Source organism: Electrona antarctica (assembly GCF_951216825.1).
Source record: "Electrona antarctica genome assembly, chromosome: 14".
Classification (NCBI taxonomy): Eukaryota; Metazoa; Chordata; class Actinopteri; order Myctophiformes; family Myctophidae; genus Electrona; species Electrona antarctica.
Genome location: NC_136795.1, coordinates 3,603,236 through 3,618,235, shown reverse-complemented (window position 1 = coordinate 3,618,235; position 15,000 = coordinate 3,603,236). Strand labels below are relative to the sequence as shown.

Here is a 15,000-nt window from a genome sequence, read left to right as displayed (position 1 = left end):
TCTGACGCACTGGACCAGGGCTAACATCCACCCACCTCTTCCTTAGCCTCGGTCCTAGCCTTGAGAGACTCTCTGACGCACTGGACCAGGGCTAACATCCACCCACCTCTTCCTTAGCCTCGGTCCTAGCCTTGAGAGACTCTCTGACGCACTGGACCAGGGCTAACATCCACCCACCTCTTCCTTAGCCTCGGTCCTAGCCTTGCTCATCTGGACCAGGGCTAACATCCACCCACCTCTTCCTTAGCCTCGGTCCTAGCCTTGCTCACTGGACCAGGGCTAACATCCACCCACCTCTTCCTTAGCCTCGGTCCTAGCCTTGCTCACTGGACCAGGGCTAACATCCACCCACCTCTTCCTTAGCCTCGGTCCTAGCCTGGACCAGGGCTAACATCCACCCACCTCTTCCTTAGCCTCGGTCCTAGCCTTGCTCATCTGCTATCCATCCATGCTACTCTAATCCATCTTGGTGCTCGCACCACTCTGAAGACCATGTGCATAACTGTCAGTGGAGTGAAGTTTTGGAATAGTTTACCGGTGAAGGTCCAGCAGTGCCAAAATGTAACACAATTTCAGAAACAGTACAAGATTCTTCTTCTGGAGAAATACAGGTGTGTTAACTAAGGGAATTATGAAACAATAATTTGAGGTATAGGAGGTGTACGTGTGTGTATGTACGTTAGTATGTATGTTTCTTAATAATGAAGTATATGATGTAAAAAGTGTTCGTTTATAACGAACAATGTAAGCAGCCTTGAATTTATAAACATTGAATTTTTGTGGGTTCATTCAATATGAACGGTTGTAAATGTTAAACGGACATGTACTAACGATAGGCATTAATAAGCTTTGAGCTTCGGCCTATATGCCTTTTTGAAAAATAATTGTATATGCCTATTTGAAAAATAATTGTGGGGTGTAAACTAAACTAAACTAAACTAAACAATCTGCGAAGACTCGAGAGTAACCTCTGACCTCTTCCTTGAACTGTGGTTTGTAGTTCAACAGCTTCGAGCAGCTGTGCATCAACTTCACCAACGAGAAGCTGCAGCAGTTCTTCAACCACCACATGTTCGTGCTGGAACAAGAGGAGTACAAGAAGGAGGGCATCGACTGGGTCTTCATCGACTTTGGCCTGGACCTGCAGGCCTGCATCGATCTGCTGGAGAAGGTAACGCATCCATAACCCTAACCCTAACCCTGGACCTGCAGGCCTGCATCGATCTGCTGGAGAAGGTAACGCATCCATCCATCCATTCCTCCATCCATCCATCTATCCGGTGTTGATTTCGTCGACTAAAACTAAGACGAAAAATGTTCGTCGACTGCCTTTTTCCACTGACGAAAACTAAACGGAAACTAAATGAAAACTAAGCTATGATGACTAAAACTAAGACTATATACTGACAATTTCGTCAAACAAATAAAAACTAGACTAAAATGTTAGGAAGGGACTAGTGGACAAGACATCCAGTATAAGTCATTTTACACTTGGTTGCATGCTGAAAATATTTTCAGAAAGTGAAAAAATATAGTCATTACGATGGAATCAAGGCCCGCCAAAATACATTTTGTTCGACTAAATCAACTGTACATTTAATCGACTAAAATCTTATGCTATTTAGTCGACTAAAACTAGCCTAACACTAAAACATTCCAGGTGACTAAAATGTGACTAAAACTAAATAAAAACTATTCAAGAGACTATGGGCAGTATTATGCGTGTCTTAATCGTTTACCCGCCAGGAACATAGGAATATTAACACGTAGAATCTTGTAGCCTGCCACAAACGGAAAAGCCGTTTTAACAGCGATGTATTCATTAATGCATGTTTTAATACGATCGTATCGAAATCTACCGTCCGTTAGCTTTGTTATGCTTCTGACACAATGGGCGCGGCCATTTTGAAAATGCGCGCGCATCCACTAACATTGCCGGCTCTGTTTTCAGACGGCTTTATCTCACAGAAGCGACATTGCAGAGGACGCTTTGTCCCAGACAAGCGTTTTCAACGGCCTGTAGCAGGCGCTGTGATACTCGCGGTCCACTTTTTCCACCACCGACCGAGAGAACGAGCACCAGATTCGTCAACACACACGGAATGGTTTCATAGTAAAATGCGATACGGATATTTGGCTCTTCAAAGTAAGTGTCACGCGTGATTAAACCATGGCAATACGCAATCGAGGGATTAATTAATGGCGGCAGGAAATGTGTTTTAAGTACCAGGTCTTATTACTTAACTTAAGACCTGGAGGCGTGATCAATGCCATTTGGCTATTCTGAGTGACCAAAGAGCATTGACCACGCCTCCAGGTCTTAAGTTAAGTAATAAGACCTGGTACTTAAGACACGCATAATACTGCCCCTTATGACTAAAACTAAAAATCAAAATTTGCTGCCCAAAAACAACACTGCATCCACGAACCAGTCGACCCACCCATATTCTTTTAGCTAATGTAACCATTTCAACAAGTGGAAAAAAGTTCATTGATTTTGTAAAATTAAAACTCCTCCCTCCCTCCCTCCTTCCTTCCTTCTCCCATGTGTTCCATCCAGCCCATGGGTATCTTCTCCATCCTGGAGGAGCAGTGTGTGTTCCCCAAGGCCACAGACTCCACCTTCAAGGCAGCTCTCTATGAGAACCACCTGGGAAAGTCCAACAACTTCCTCAAGCCTAAACCTGGGGGGAAGAAGGGACCGGAGGCCACCTTTGAGCTGGTCCATTATGCTGGCACTGTGAGTACCTGACTGTACCTTTAAGCTGGTCCATTATGCTGGCACTGTGAGTACCTGACTGTACCTTTGAGCTGGTCCATTATGCTGGCACTGTGAGTACCTGACTGTACCTGGTCCATTATGCTGGCACTGTGAGTACCTGACTGTACCTGTACCTTTGAGCTGGTCCATTATGCTGGCACTGTGAGTACCTGACTGTACCTGGTCCATTAAGCTGGCACTGTGAGTACCTGACTGTACCTTTAAGCTGGTCCATTAGGCTGGCACTGTGAGTACCTGACTGTACCTTTAAGCTGGTCCATTATGCTGGCACTGTGAGTACCTGACTGTACCTTTAAGCTGGTCCATTATGCTGGCACTGTGAGTACCTGACTGTACCTGGTCCATTATGCTGGCACTGTGAGTACCTGACTGTACCTGGTCCATTATGCTGGCACTGTGAGTACCTGACTGTACCTGGTCCATTATGCTGGCACTGTGAGTACCTGACTGTACCTTTAAGCTGGTCCATTATGCTGGCACTGTGAGTACCTGACTGTACCTGGTCCATTATGCTGGCACTGTGAGTACCTGACTGTACCTGGTCCATTAAGCTGGCACTGTGAGTACCTGACTGTACCTTTGAACTGGTCCATTATGCTGGCACTGTGAGTACCTGACTGTACCTGGTCCATTAAGCTGGCACTGTGAGTACCTGACTGTACCTTTGAGCTAGTCCATTATGCTGGCACTGTGAGTACCTGACTGTACCTTTGAGCTGGTCCATTATGCTGGCACTGTGAGTACCTGACTGTACCTTTGAGCTGGTCCATTATGCTGGCACTGTGAGTACCTGACTGTACCTTTGAGCTGGTCCATTATGCTGGCACTGTGAGTACCTGACTGTACCTTTGAGCTGGTCCATTATGCTGGCACTGTGAGTACCTGACTGTACCTGGTCCATTATGCTGGCACTGTGAGTACCTGACTGTACCTGGTCCATTATGCTGGCACTGTGAGTACCTGACTGTACCTGGTCCATTAAGCTGGCACTGTGAGTACCTGACTGTACCTTTGAGCTGGTTCATTATGCTGGTACTGTGAGTACCTGACTGTACCTTTGAGCTGGTTCATTATGCTGGTACTGTGAGTACCTGACTGTACCTTTGAGCTGGTTCATTATGCTGGTACTGTGAGTACCTACCTGACTGTACCTTTGAGCTGGTTCATTATGCTGGTACTGTGAGTACCTACCTGACTGTACCTTTGAGCTGGTTCATTATGCTGGTACTGTGAGTACCTACCTGACTGTACCTTTGAGCTGGTTCATTATGCTGGCACTGTGAGTACCTACCTGACTGTACCTTTGAGCTGGTTCATTATGCTGGTACTGTGAGTACCTGACTGTACCTTTGAGCTGGTCCATTATGCTGGCACTGTGAGTACCTGACTGTACCTTTGAGCTGGTCCATTATGCTGGCACTGTGAGTACCTGACTGTACCTTTGAGCTGGTCCATCATGCTGGCACTGTGAGTACCTGACTGTACCTGGTTCATTATGCTGGCACTGTGAGTACCTGACTGTACCTTTGAGCTGGTCCATCATGCTGGCACTGTGAGTACCTGACTGTACCTTTGAGCTGGTTCATTATGCTGGCACTGTGAGTACCTGACTGTACCTTTGAGCTGGTTCATTATGCTGGTACTGTGAGTACCTACCTGACTGTACCTTTGAGCTGGTTCATTATGCTGGTACTGTGAGTACCTACCTGACTTTACCTTTGAGCTGGTTCATTATGCTGGTACTGTGAGTACCTACCTGACTGTACCTTTGAGCTGGTTCATTATGCTGGCACTGTGAGTACCTGACTGTACCTGGTTCATTATGCTGGCACTGTGAGTACCTGACTGTACCTGGTTCATTATGCTGGCACTGTGAGTACCTGACTGTACCTTTGAGCTGGTCCATCATGCTGGCACTGTGAGTACCTGACTGTACCTTTGAGCTGGTTCATTATGCTGGCACTGTGAGTACCTGACTGTACCTTTGAGCTGGTTCATTATGCTGGCACTGTGAGTACCTGACTGTACCTTTGAGCTGGTTCATTATGCTGGCACTGTGAGTACCTGACTGTACCTGTACCTGCGAATACCAGACGACTCGGACTCGCCCCTTTACCAACTCGCCCCCGCGAAATGTGTTAATGTAATGTAATGTATCTTGTATACAGATTTATTTGATTGTATAGTAGTCGATCTCTATACTCTGTAAAATCAAAGAAGAATAACATGAGACAGAGACGGTGACGGTGACTGCTTAATTAAGTTCATTTAGGACCTTCTAGCAGTTAATTTCGTTTTATTAAACACATTTCTTCCATATGTAGCCCATGTTTTGTAATGGCATCATGATGCTATTATGCCCATGGATATACAGAGTGAACTTAAGTAAAACAATTGAGTACTTTTTACACCCCTGCTATTCATCCAGGTGGGCTACACCATCACTCACTGGCTAGAGAAGAACAAGGACCCTCTGAACGACACAGTGACGGGACTGTTCCAGAAGTCCTCCATGTCTCTGTTGAACCAGCTGTTCCACGAGGACGAGGCCGCTGCAGGAGGGGCCAAGAAACAGAAGAAAGGGTCCTCCTTCCAGACTGTGTCCAACATCTACAGGGTAACACACACATGGCTAAATAACTTATACTGACACCAATACTGAATACAGAAATAGCAACCAGTAAGACACCTGAGGGCGAGAAGCGACCTCGCCCTAAAGCGCGCAGACTGCTGGGCGAGAGCTGGCGCTTTATGGGGGGGGTCAGATCAACACATGGCATGAATTCTGTACTGGCCATAAATATGGAGTGTGTCTTGAGTGTAAAGGGTTTGATGAGGTCAGATCAACATAATGGAATATATGGAGCGTGTCACGAGGTGTGACTGACGGATAGGTGTAACCGACATGTTTTGCAGGTTTTCATAGTAAACTGCGACCTACAATAAACAAAGGGAGAGTTGAATTGTACGTGTGCATGCACATAGGAAATATTATGTGTACAGTTAGGACTTTCACTTCTGACTTGACTAGTCGACTAGTTGTTTAACTAGGCCTACCTATTATGTCAAAAAAACGTTTTCTTCGTTTTTTGGAAAACTGTGCACATTGGTGACTATAACTATAATCTACCTGATCGAGGCCTACAAAAACAGGAGGAAAAATAAATAAATCTTATCAACAGTCAACTAGTACCAACGAGGTCAACTAGTGGATTTACTAGTCGACTAGTTTTTACTAGTTTCTTAACCCATTTAGGCCCGACGTCGGAAACAAAAAAGTTCATAGTGCGGCACCGAGTGCCGCGCTATGAGCTTGTAGATCTGCTATTTTTCAATAGCTAATGCTTAAAACACCAAAAGGGTTTCCCGCCCTGAATGGGTTAAAGCCCTAGTGTACAGACAGAGTTGTATGTTCACATACAATAGGGACCCATGAACTCACAGGTGTTCACATACAATAGGGACCCATGAACTCACAGGTGTTCACATACAATAGGGACCCATGAACTCACAGGTGTTCACATACAATAGGGACCCATGAACTCACAGGTGTTCACATACAATAGGGACCTATGAACTCACAGATGACCCGTTTGTATTCATGCCCTTTTTCTTGCCACTACAGGAGCAGCTGAACAAGTTGATGAGCACCTTGCGAAGCACTGCGCCTCACTTCGTCCGCTGCATTGTGCCCAACGAGTTCAAGCAGTCAGGTCAGTGTCCGTTGGAAGTAGTGTTGATTTCGTCGACTAATACTATGACGAAAAATGTCCGTCGACAACCTTTTTTTTCACAGACGAAAACTAAATAAAAACAAAGCCATGACTAAAACCATGACTAAATATACTGTCGGTTGTCAAATAAAAACTAGACTAAAATGGTAGGAAGGGACTAGTGGACAAGAGATCCAGTAAAAGACTCAAGTTATTTTACACTTGATTGCATGCTGAAAAAAGCAGATCTACAAGCTATGAGCTTGTAGATCTTATTTTTTCAGCAAGTGTAAAATCAGCCATTACGACGGCATTAAGGCCCACCAAAATACATTTTAGTCGACTAAATCACCTGTAGATTTAGTAGACTAAAATCTTATATTTAGTCGACTAAAACTAGAACACTAAAACATTCCGGGTGACTAAAATGTGACTAAAACTAAATGAAAACTATTCAAGACAAATTTGCTGCCAAAAAACACTGATTGGAAGCCACTGCATGTTTCAGAGTGGTCTGGCATTTGTCCCTTGTCAAGTATTTCTAATTCCACCGTTTACCGCTAGAAAGATAAACTTCGCTAAAAAAGGAAAAAAAAGCTTGAATAACACTAATTTGGCAGCCAGATTCTACCTCCCCAGGGCACGGTTATGTGATGAAAGTGTGCATTGTGTAAAAGTGTTTTGGATGTCTGACTCTCCAACCCCTCCTGTGTTGGTTGGCCCAAGCAGGTGTGACCGATAACTACCTGATCCTGCACCAGCTGGCCTGTAACGGTGTGTTGGAGGGCATTCGAATCTGCAGGAAGGGTTTCCCCAACAGACTACAGTACCCAGAATTCAAACAAAGGTCTGGTTCCTTTACGTTTACCCACTTTTACACAGAATAAATCATCATCACACCCATGTGAAGTGAGCCCTTATCATCATGACGTGAAATAGACACCGTGTCTATTTGCTCAGACACTACGACGTAAAATTGTCCAGTCATTGTCAAAGGGAATTTAATGTTTGTGTAGGACAGTTTGTGCACACACCATAAGCTGGCTATAGGAGGGGGGCTAGGCGGCTAGCACCCCTCAAAAAGATAACTATACTCAGTGTTGCCAATGTCATACAGGACCACATATCAAATAAGCAAGTCAGAGATACCATGGGAAGCAGTGAATTACTTTATTTAGTTAATAAAAATGACAGTCCAGTCAAACAAGAGTTCATTCCTGAAATTAAATAATAGAAGTACAGTATTAAGTGCACCCAACTACATTATGCCATTGTTTACACAAAAGGTCACTTTTTCTGCCTAGCAACAGGCATGATGATGAGAGGCTTCACATCATTAGACCACAACACTGGGTAGAGTTTCTCATGAAATTTACAGCCCGTGAAAGAGTGAAAAAGTTTCCCGTTCTCATCATAAAAAGAAACCTGGCCTCCATTATAATCTACAAATACGCCAATCTTCTTAGGATTCGTGCTAGGGGGGAGAATCGTCGTTTTTTGTATCAATCCATAGAAGCCTGGTTGATGTTGGCAGGAGTATCTTCCCATCTTGTCCAGCTGCAACAACCAGTATTCCCGATGATTCCGATCACGTTTGAAGGCCTCCTCGATCACTCCCAACTGCCACTCGGTGTTTCCATGAACCTGAACCTCATAATAGAACCTACATGAGTGGAAGCCCTGTTTACCAAGGACAGAGCAGTCCAAAGAAGTGTTGCCCAGCCTCGATATCCATGTGGTCCTTAGTTGTTTTCCATCCTCCGAGAGGATGAAACCAGCACCAGTCTTTAGTGTAGCGGGGTCCAGTGTCACTTCCACCGCGTAGCTTTCTTGAACCATCCTCAGCTTGGCTTTAGGAAGCGCATACAATTTGCCGTAGAGCATCTCTTCCAGCTGAGCGACGTCTGTCCACACAGGCTTCAGACTCTGAAAACCTTTGACACAGACCTTATCCAGATCGATGACTTGTGGAAAACTGGAAATTGACGTGAACGTCTGGAGAAATTGGTGGTGGTCCTCTGCGTGAGAGGACAGCTCTACTAGCTCAATGAGCTTCCTTCGCAGCACCGTGATGTCCTTCTCCAGCTGTTTAATGAAGCAGCAAGCTTGCTTCTCAACTTTTCTCCGCCGCTCTTCTATTTCCTCAAGGAGTAGAACCTGGGACCTTTGAACGGCTGCCACTAGAGCACTGAACACCTTTATGGCCTCAAGCTTTTCCTCAGCTGCCATTACATTGTTCTGCGCCAATAAGCGCTTGAGCTCCTGCAATTTAATCTCTCGTTTACACTTTGTCAGCTGTGCAGTGGACCTCAGTTTGCGGAGCTTAGCTTGCCCCCGATCGCATTCTTCCTTTAACAAGGCGGTGTCGTGAGCCTTATGTTCCGAATTCAGACACACGACGCATATGCACTTCTGGTCGCTCCTGCAGAAGATCTCCAACAACTTGTCATGCTTCTTACACATCCTATCCTCCAGGTTCGCCACAGGGTCAATCAGTTTGTGCTTCTTGTAGGTGGCGACTCTGTCATGAGGCTCCAGGTGGGTTTTACAGAACGAGGCTAGACAGACCAGGCAGGACTTCACGGCCTTGCATTTGGCTCCTGGACAGATGTCACAGGGAACCTCCCCTGGGACGACTGCAGGCCTCTGCCCGGGTGACCTCTTGAACGGGGCAGCCATCTCAGACATCAGTGTGTTGACAGAGAGCTCTGGTCTCTGACCATATATTGTTTTACACAAGGGACACTGACAGGAGAGACTGCCGTTCCAGTATGTAGTGAGGCAGACCTTGCAGAAGTTGTGTCCGCATGCAATCGTTACAGGTTGGCAAAAGACGTCCAAACAGATGGAACAAAGGAACTGTTCTCGAGACATGTCAGTGCCACTGACGGAGGCCATAGCTGTAGGAGAGGAGAGAAGACACGAGGGCACTTTATAATGTACTGCATCTGTTAAACACATTTCATATAAAAGAAAAAGAATGATTTAATCATCCTGAATAAAAGCATCAAATGAGGAGATGAACATTTGTCACAGCACACATAATGACATGAACGTGTAGGGTGAACAGTGACACAAGCATTAACCATGGGCTATATGCACACAGAATTGCTCTTCCTTCTTCCGGGTAGCCTCGGAAACCCAGACGTTTTTATTTCCAGGGAGGAAAAAAAAACTTCCAGGCTGCTTCCCTACTTGGTTCACAGGTGTTACCGATAATACTAATTTAGGCTCTGTGAGTCTGTGTGTGACTAATCGTACGACATTGTGTGTAGTGGTTCTCAAATGTTTTAATTTCAAGGACATCTATAACTTTGAGAATATAACCAAATGGACCCTTACGGACACATTTGGTTACACCCATAGCCTACAGGGCCATTTGGAGCCCACTCAAGCCAAGGACACGTCAAGTCCCACACTGCTGGAGCAGAGTGTTTCCAGTGAACCAACAAACACAATAGCAGCACCATGACTCCGACCAGAATGGAACAGAGCATTCATTAGTATCAGTAGTAGTAATTTCCAAAATGGCATGTGTGCATAGAGCCCATTATACTCATTAAGGTCCAGTTCCATTTAGTGTAGTATACTTTCCAGTTTGCCAAGATGCACAAGTCGACTCTGACCTGAATGGAATTGAACCTTAATTAGGACAATTTGTAATACCTGTGTTTGCCTAGCCGCAATTTGCAACTCTAGATTTCTTTACAATGGGATGAATCTAGAGTTGCAATACCCTCCATTGACTCCCCACTCATCATTTTGCGTTTGCGATCTGCTGGTCTTAAACAACGTTAAACTCACCAACATTGCAGCTGTAGTCCAAGCTTGAATTTTGCTCTTTCAATCTGCAAAGCTTGTTTTTCATAAAAATCCCCCGTAGACATGTTATGAGCTACTTTCTGTCCAAAATATTCCACAAGTGATATTCCGATCCGCCATTTTGGAATTCTGCGACGGGCCGTAAAACAAGACGTGAGGGGGAGAGCTTGTTTAATAGAATCTTACCTGCACAGGTAAGACACCCAAAGAAGAGGCCGACGCAGCGCGACGCCCCGTCACGCACGGCCTTCTATTAAACAAGCTCTCCCCCTCACGTCTTGTTTTACGGCCCGTCGCAGAATTCCAAAATGGCGGATCGGAATATCACTTGAGCAATATTTTGGACAGAAAGTAGCTCATAACATGTCTACGGGGGATTTTTATGAAAAACAAGCTTTGCAGATTGAAAGAGCAAAATTCAAGCTTGGACTACAGCTGCAATGTTGGTGAGTTTAACGTCGTTTAAGACCAGCAGATCGCAAACGCAAAATGATGAGTGGGGAGTCAATGGAGGGTATTGCAACTCTAGATTCATCCCATTGTAAAATAATCTAGAGTTGCAAATTGCGGCTAGTGTTTGCCCTACTAGTTCATGCCAATGTGGCTGCATAGCACAACCTCCCTCTGGTTGCATTGGCTGTCAAGCCTCATGGAGAATTAAAAGTAAATTAATCAAACTAAATCCAGTACATGCTCTTGTCCGCCCATCACCACATATTACTAAAATCATTCTATGATTCATCTATTCTATAAGACATAAAACATTAGCCTACTAGCATATTGATCAAACAGATTTGCTACTCATACCCATGTTCCCCCATTCTAGGTCACTAGCATTAAAGTTTAAAGATGTTACAAGATGTGGAAACACATTTTAAACGTACCCATTTGGTAATGGATGGTCACAGTTCTGTCTTGTTCATGTATAGAACCTGTGTAGAGTAGACTAGTTCACTTTCAACAGAGCCAGTCTTGAACATGTAGGCCTATTTGAGGGAATTAAAAGCAGGTGCGTCAGATCCTTTATATAGGGCGGCCCCATGCAGCCACCCAATGCACACGCAGGTGTATAATTATACAGCACAGAAGAATAAACATTCCCCTCCAAATGGTCATGGTGATCAATTCAACTCTAACACCCCCAAGTAGGCCTATACAGGGGAACTTTTTCAACTATACCGATTTTCAACTATTATATTTCCATATGTTGAATATAATATTCTAATAATCTTTTTAGCTTGCAATTAAAATAATTATTTATCGGGTTGCTAATGGTACAATTAGTGAAATATTTATCACCTCAAAATATATTAGTTAGAGTATTGTTTGCTTTAAATATTCCCTTCCACCATCCACAATATTCCCTGCTTATTTATTATTTAGCAGGTGCAGTATTTTCATCACCATATAAAATAACTTAATTAAAATAGAGAAAATCGGCAATAGAGAGAGGCCCTGGCCCATCATCAATAGAGAGGCCCTGGCCCATCATCAATAGAGAGAGGCCCTGGCCCATCATCAATAGAGAGGCCCTGGCCCATCGTCAATAGAGAGAGGCCCTGGCCCATCATCAATAGAGAGGCCCTGGCCCATCGTCAATAGAGAGAGGCCCTGGCCCATCGTCAATAGAGAGGCCCTGGCCCATCGTCAATAGAGAGGCCCTGGCCCATCATCAATAGAGAGAGGCCCTGGCCCATCATCAATAGAGAGGCCCTGGCCCATCGTCAATAGAGAGAGGCCCTGGCCCATCGTCAATAGAGAGAGGCCCTGGCCCATCGTCAATAGAGAGAGGCCCTGGCCCATCGTCAATAGAGAGGCCCTGGCCCATTGTCAATAGAGAGAGGCCCTGGCCCATCATCAATAGAGAGAGGCCCTGGCCCATCGTCAATAGAGAGAGGCCCTGGCCCATCGTCAATAGAGAGAGGCCCTGGCCCATCATCAATAGAGAGAGGCCCTGGCCCATCGTCAATAGAGAGAGGCCCTGGCCCATCGTCAATAGAGAGAGGCCCTGGCCCATCATCAATAGAGAGGCCCTGGCCCATCATCAATAGAGAGGCCCTGGCCCATCGTCAATAGAGAGAGGCCCTGGCCCATCATCAATAGAGAGGCCCTGGCCCATCGTCAATAGAGAGAGGCCCTGGCCCATCGTCAATAGAGAGAGGCCCTGGCCCATCGTCAATAGAGAGAGGCCCTGGCCCATCGTCAATAGAGAGAGGCCCTGGCCCATCATCAATAGAGAGGCCCTGGCCCATCATCAATAGAGAGAGGCCCTGGCCCATCGTCAATAGCAGACCTCGAATTCTCATCCTCCTATCCTCATAATCTACAAACACACCAATGTTCTGGAGATCATTTTTTTACACAGGTCTGAAAAATGTCTCACTGTGTATTTTCCTCTGTTAACCACCTGCAACATCCAGTCATTTTTCAAATTACAATTACTGCTTTTTTGTTTTGCGGAGGACCGGAGGCAGGGAAGGGGGAATCAAATGCAGAGTCCACATCTACTTCATACTGCTGTTGAATTTTGTTAAGCTTTTGTTCAGCTTGACTTCAGGGAGCTCCTTTGGTTCTCCAACTATAGAGGGTATGCGCGTGACATCATCATCATACCCGGAAGTTATGCAGGAACGCCTACTGAGTGGCAAAAAACTACTTTCTGGCCTTGACAGCCCATACATCCAAACAGAGAAGTCCTATTTGATTGCATTAAATGACTTTAAACAACATTAAATTAACTTCGTCACTCACTTTGCCACTCGATTTGCCACTCGATCTGCCATTCACTTTATGCAAGTGCATGTCTCTGCTGTCGGGAAGAAACCACCTAACTGTTCATTTTTCAAGAAAAGAAAAATAAATAATCAGGAAATGAAGAAAACCTATTTTTATTTTTGCAAACCAAATGTGATTTTCTATTGATTTGTATGGAATTCATCTCGGTGCGGACCGCAGTCCTAGCGGTACGGGCACCTAGGATCCAATCAATGTAGCCCAACTCCCCATCACTCTCTCTCTCTCTCTCTCTCTCCCCATCTCCCCATCTCTCTCTCTCTCTCTCTCTCTCTCCCCATCTCTCTCTCTCTCCCCATCTCTCTCTCTCTCTCACCTAAGGATCCAATGTAGCCCGACTCCCCATCTCCCCATCTCTCTCTCCCCATCTCTCTCTCTCTCTCCGTTTCGATATCAACAAAGGCATGAAAAGCCCCCAAAACATATCTTCTAGTTCATTATGTTCACTGACCAGCCCTGTATATGAATCACTCAAAACATGTTGTAAACATAATTCTCTCCCAGGTACTACATCCTGAACCCCAACGTGATGCCCAAGGGATTCGTTGACAACAAGAAGGCCTCAGAGCTCCTCCTGGGCTCCATAGACCTTGATCAGATGGAGTATCGTATCGGACACACCAAGGTAAGTCTGAGCTCCTCCTGGGCTCCATAGACCTTGATCAGATGGAGTATCGTATCGGACACACCAAGGTAAGTCTGAGCTCCTCCTGGGCTCCATAGACCTTGACCAGATGGAGTATCGTATCGGACACACCAAGGTAAGTCTGAGCTGCTCCTGGGCTCCATAGACCTTGACCAGATGGAGTATCGTATCGGACACACCAAGGTACGTCTGAGCTCCTCCTGGGCTCCATAGACCTTGACCAGATGGAGTATCGTATCGGACACACCAAGGTAAGTCTGAGCTGCTCCTGGGCTCCATAGACCTTGACCAGATGGAGTATCGTATCGGACACACCAAGGTAAGTCTGAGCTCCTCCTGGGCTCCATAGACCTTGACCAGATGGAGTATCGTATCGGACACACCAAGGTAAGTCTGAGCTCCTCCTGGGCTCCATAGACCTTGACCAGATGGAGTATCGTATCGGACACACCAAGGTAAGTCTGAGCTCCTCCTGGGCTCCATAGACCTTGACCAGATGGAGTATCGTATCGGACACACCAAGGTAAGTCTGAGCTGCTCCTGGGCTCCATAGACCTTGACCAGATGGAGTATCGTATCGGACACACCAAGGTAAGTCTGAGCTCCTCCTGGGCTCCATAGACCTTGACCAGATGGAGTATCGTATCGGACACACCAAGGTAAGTCTGAGCTGCTCCTGGGCTCCATAGACCTTGACCAGATGGAGTATCGTATCGGACACACCAAGGTAAGTCTGAGCTCCTCCTGGGCTCCATAGACCTTGACCAGATGGAGTATCGTATCGGACACACCAAGGTAAGTCTGAGCTGCTCCTGGGCTCCATAGACCTTGACCAGATGGAGTATCGTATCGGACACACCAAGGTACGTCTGAGCTCCTCCTGGGCTCCATAGACCTTGACCAGATGGAGTATCGTATCGGACACACCAAGGTGACGCCACTGTTATCACCAGCCATCTTTGTATAAACTTTATTTTACTTTAGTTCACAACATGTACATTTTTACATTCACACCCTGAAACACTTAACCCATTCTGGACGGGAACCCCTTTTGGTGTTTTAAGCATTAGGTTATACTTAAGCAATTGAAAAACATCAGATCTACAAGCTCATAGCGCTTGAAAAATCTTGAAAATGTGGTGCAAATCTTTGATTAGAAATTATTTCAGAGCGAACGTTTCTAAGTCAAATCTTTGCTTCTGGGGGGGTCCCTGGAACAACATATTTTCAGATGGGGGTCGGCG

General features: G+C 45.6%; 2 protein-coding genes across 2 annotated transcripts in view; one reads left to right on the top strand and one right to left on the bottom strand.

Annotated features, from left to right (window-relative positions):
- LOC306936284 (myosin-16-like) overlaps window positions 1–15,000 on the top strand; it is a gene marked incomplete at both ends in the record, with an annotated part of 52,867 nt that overhangs the window by 13,876 nt on the left and 23,991 nt on the right. Inside the window, 6 exons of the mRNA XM_079519773.1 lie at window positions 1,001–1,171; window positions 2,561–2,740; window positions 5,211–5,399; window positions 6,408–6,495; window positions 7,225–7,342; window positions 13,615–13,735. Coding sequence (XP_079375899.1) covers window positions 1,001–1,171; window positions 2,561–2,740; window positions 5,211–5,399; window positions 6,408–6,495; window positions 7,225–7,342; window positions 13,615–13,735 — 867 coding nt within the window. The remainder of the gene's footprint in view (window positions 1–1,000; window positions 1,172–2,560; window positions 2,741–5,210; window positions 5,400–6,407; window positions 6,496–7,224; window positions 7,343–13,614; window positions 13,736–15,000) is intronic.
- On the bottom strand, window positions 7,649–11,350 carry LOC306937693 (E3 ubiquitin/ISG15 ligase TRIM25-like). Its single transcript, XM_079521602.1, has 2 exons — window positions 11,202–11,350; window positions 7,649–9,395 (listed from the first exon to the last, which is right to left on the bottom strand). The coding sequence occupies exons 1-2, from the start codon at window positions 11,203–11,205 to the stop codon at window positions 7,783–7,785; spliced, it is 1,617 nt and encodes a 538-aa protein (XP_079377728.1). The 5' UTR covers window positions 11,206–11,350; the 3' UTR covers window positions 7,649–7,782.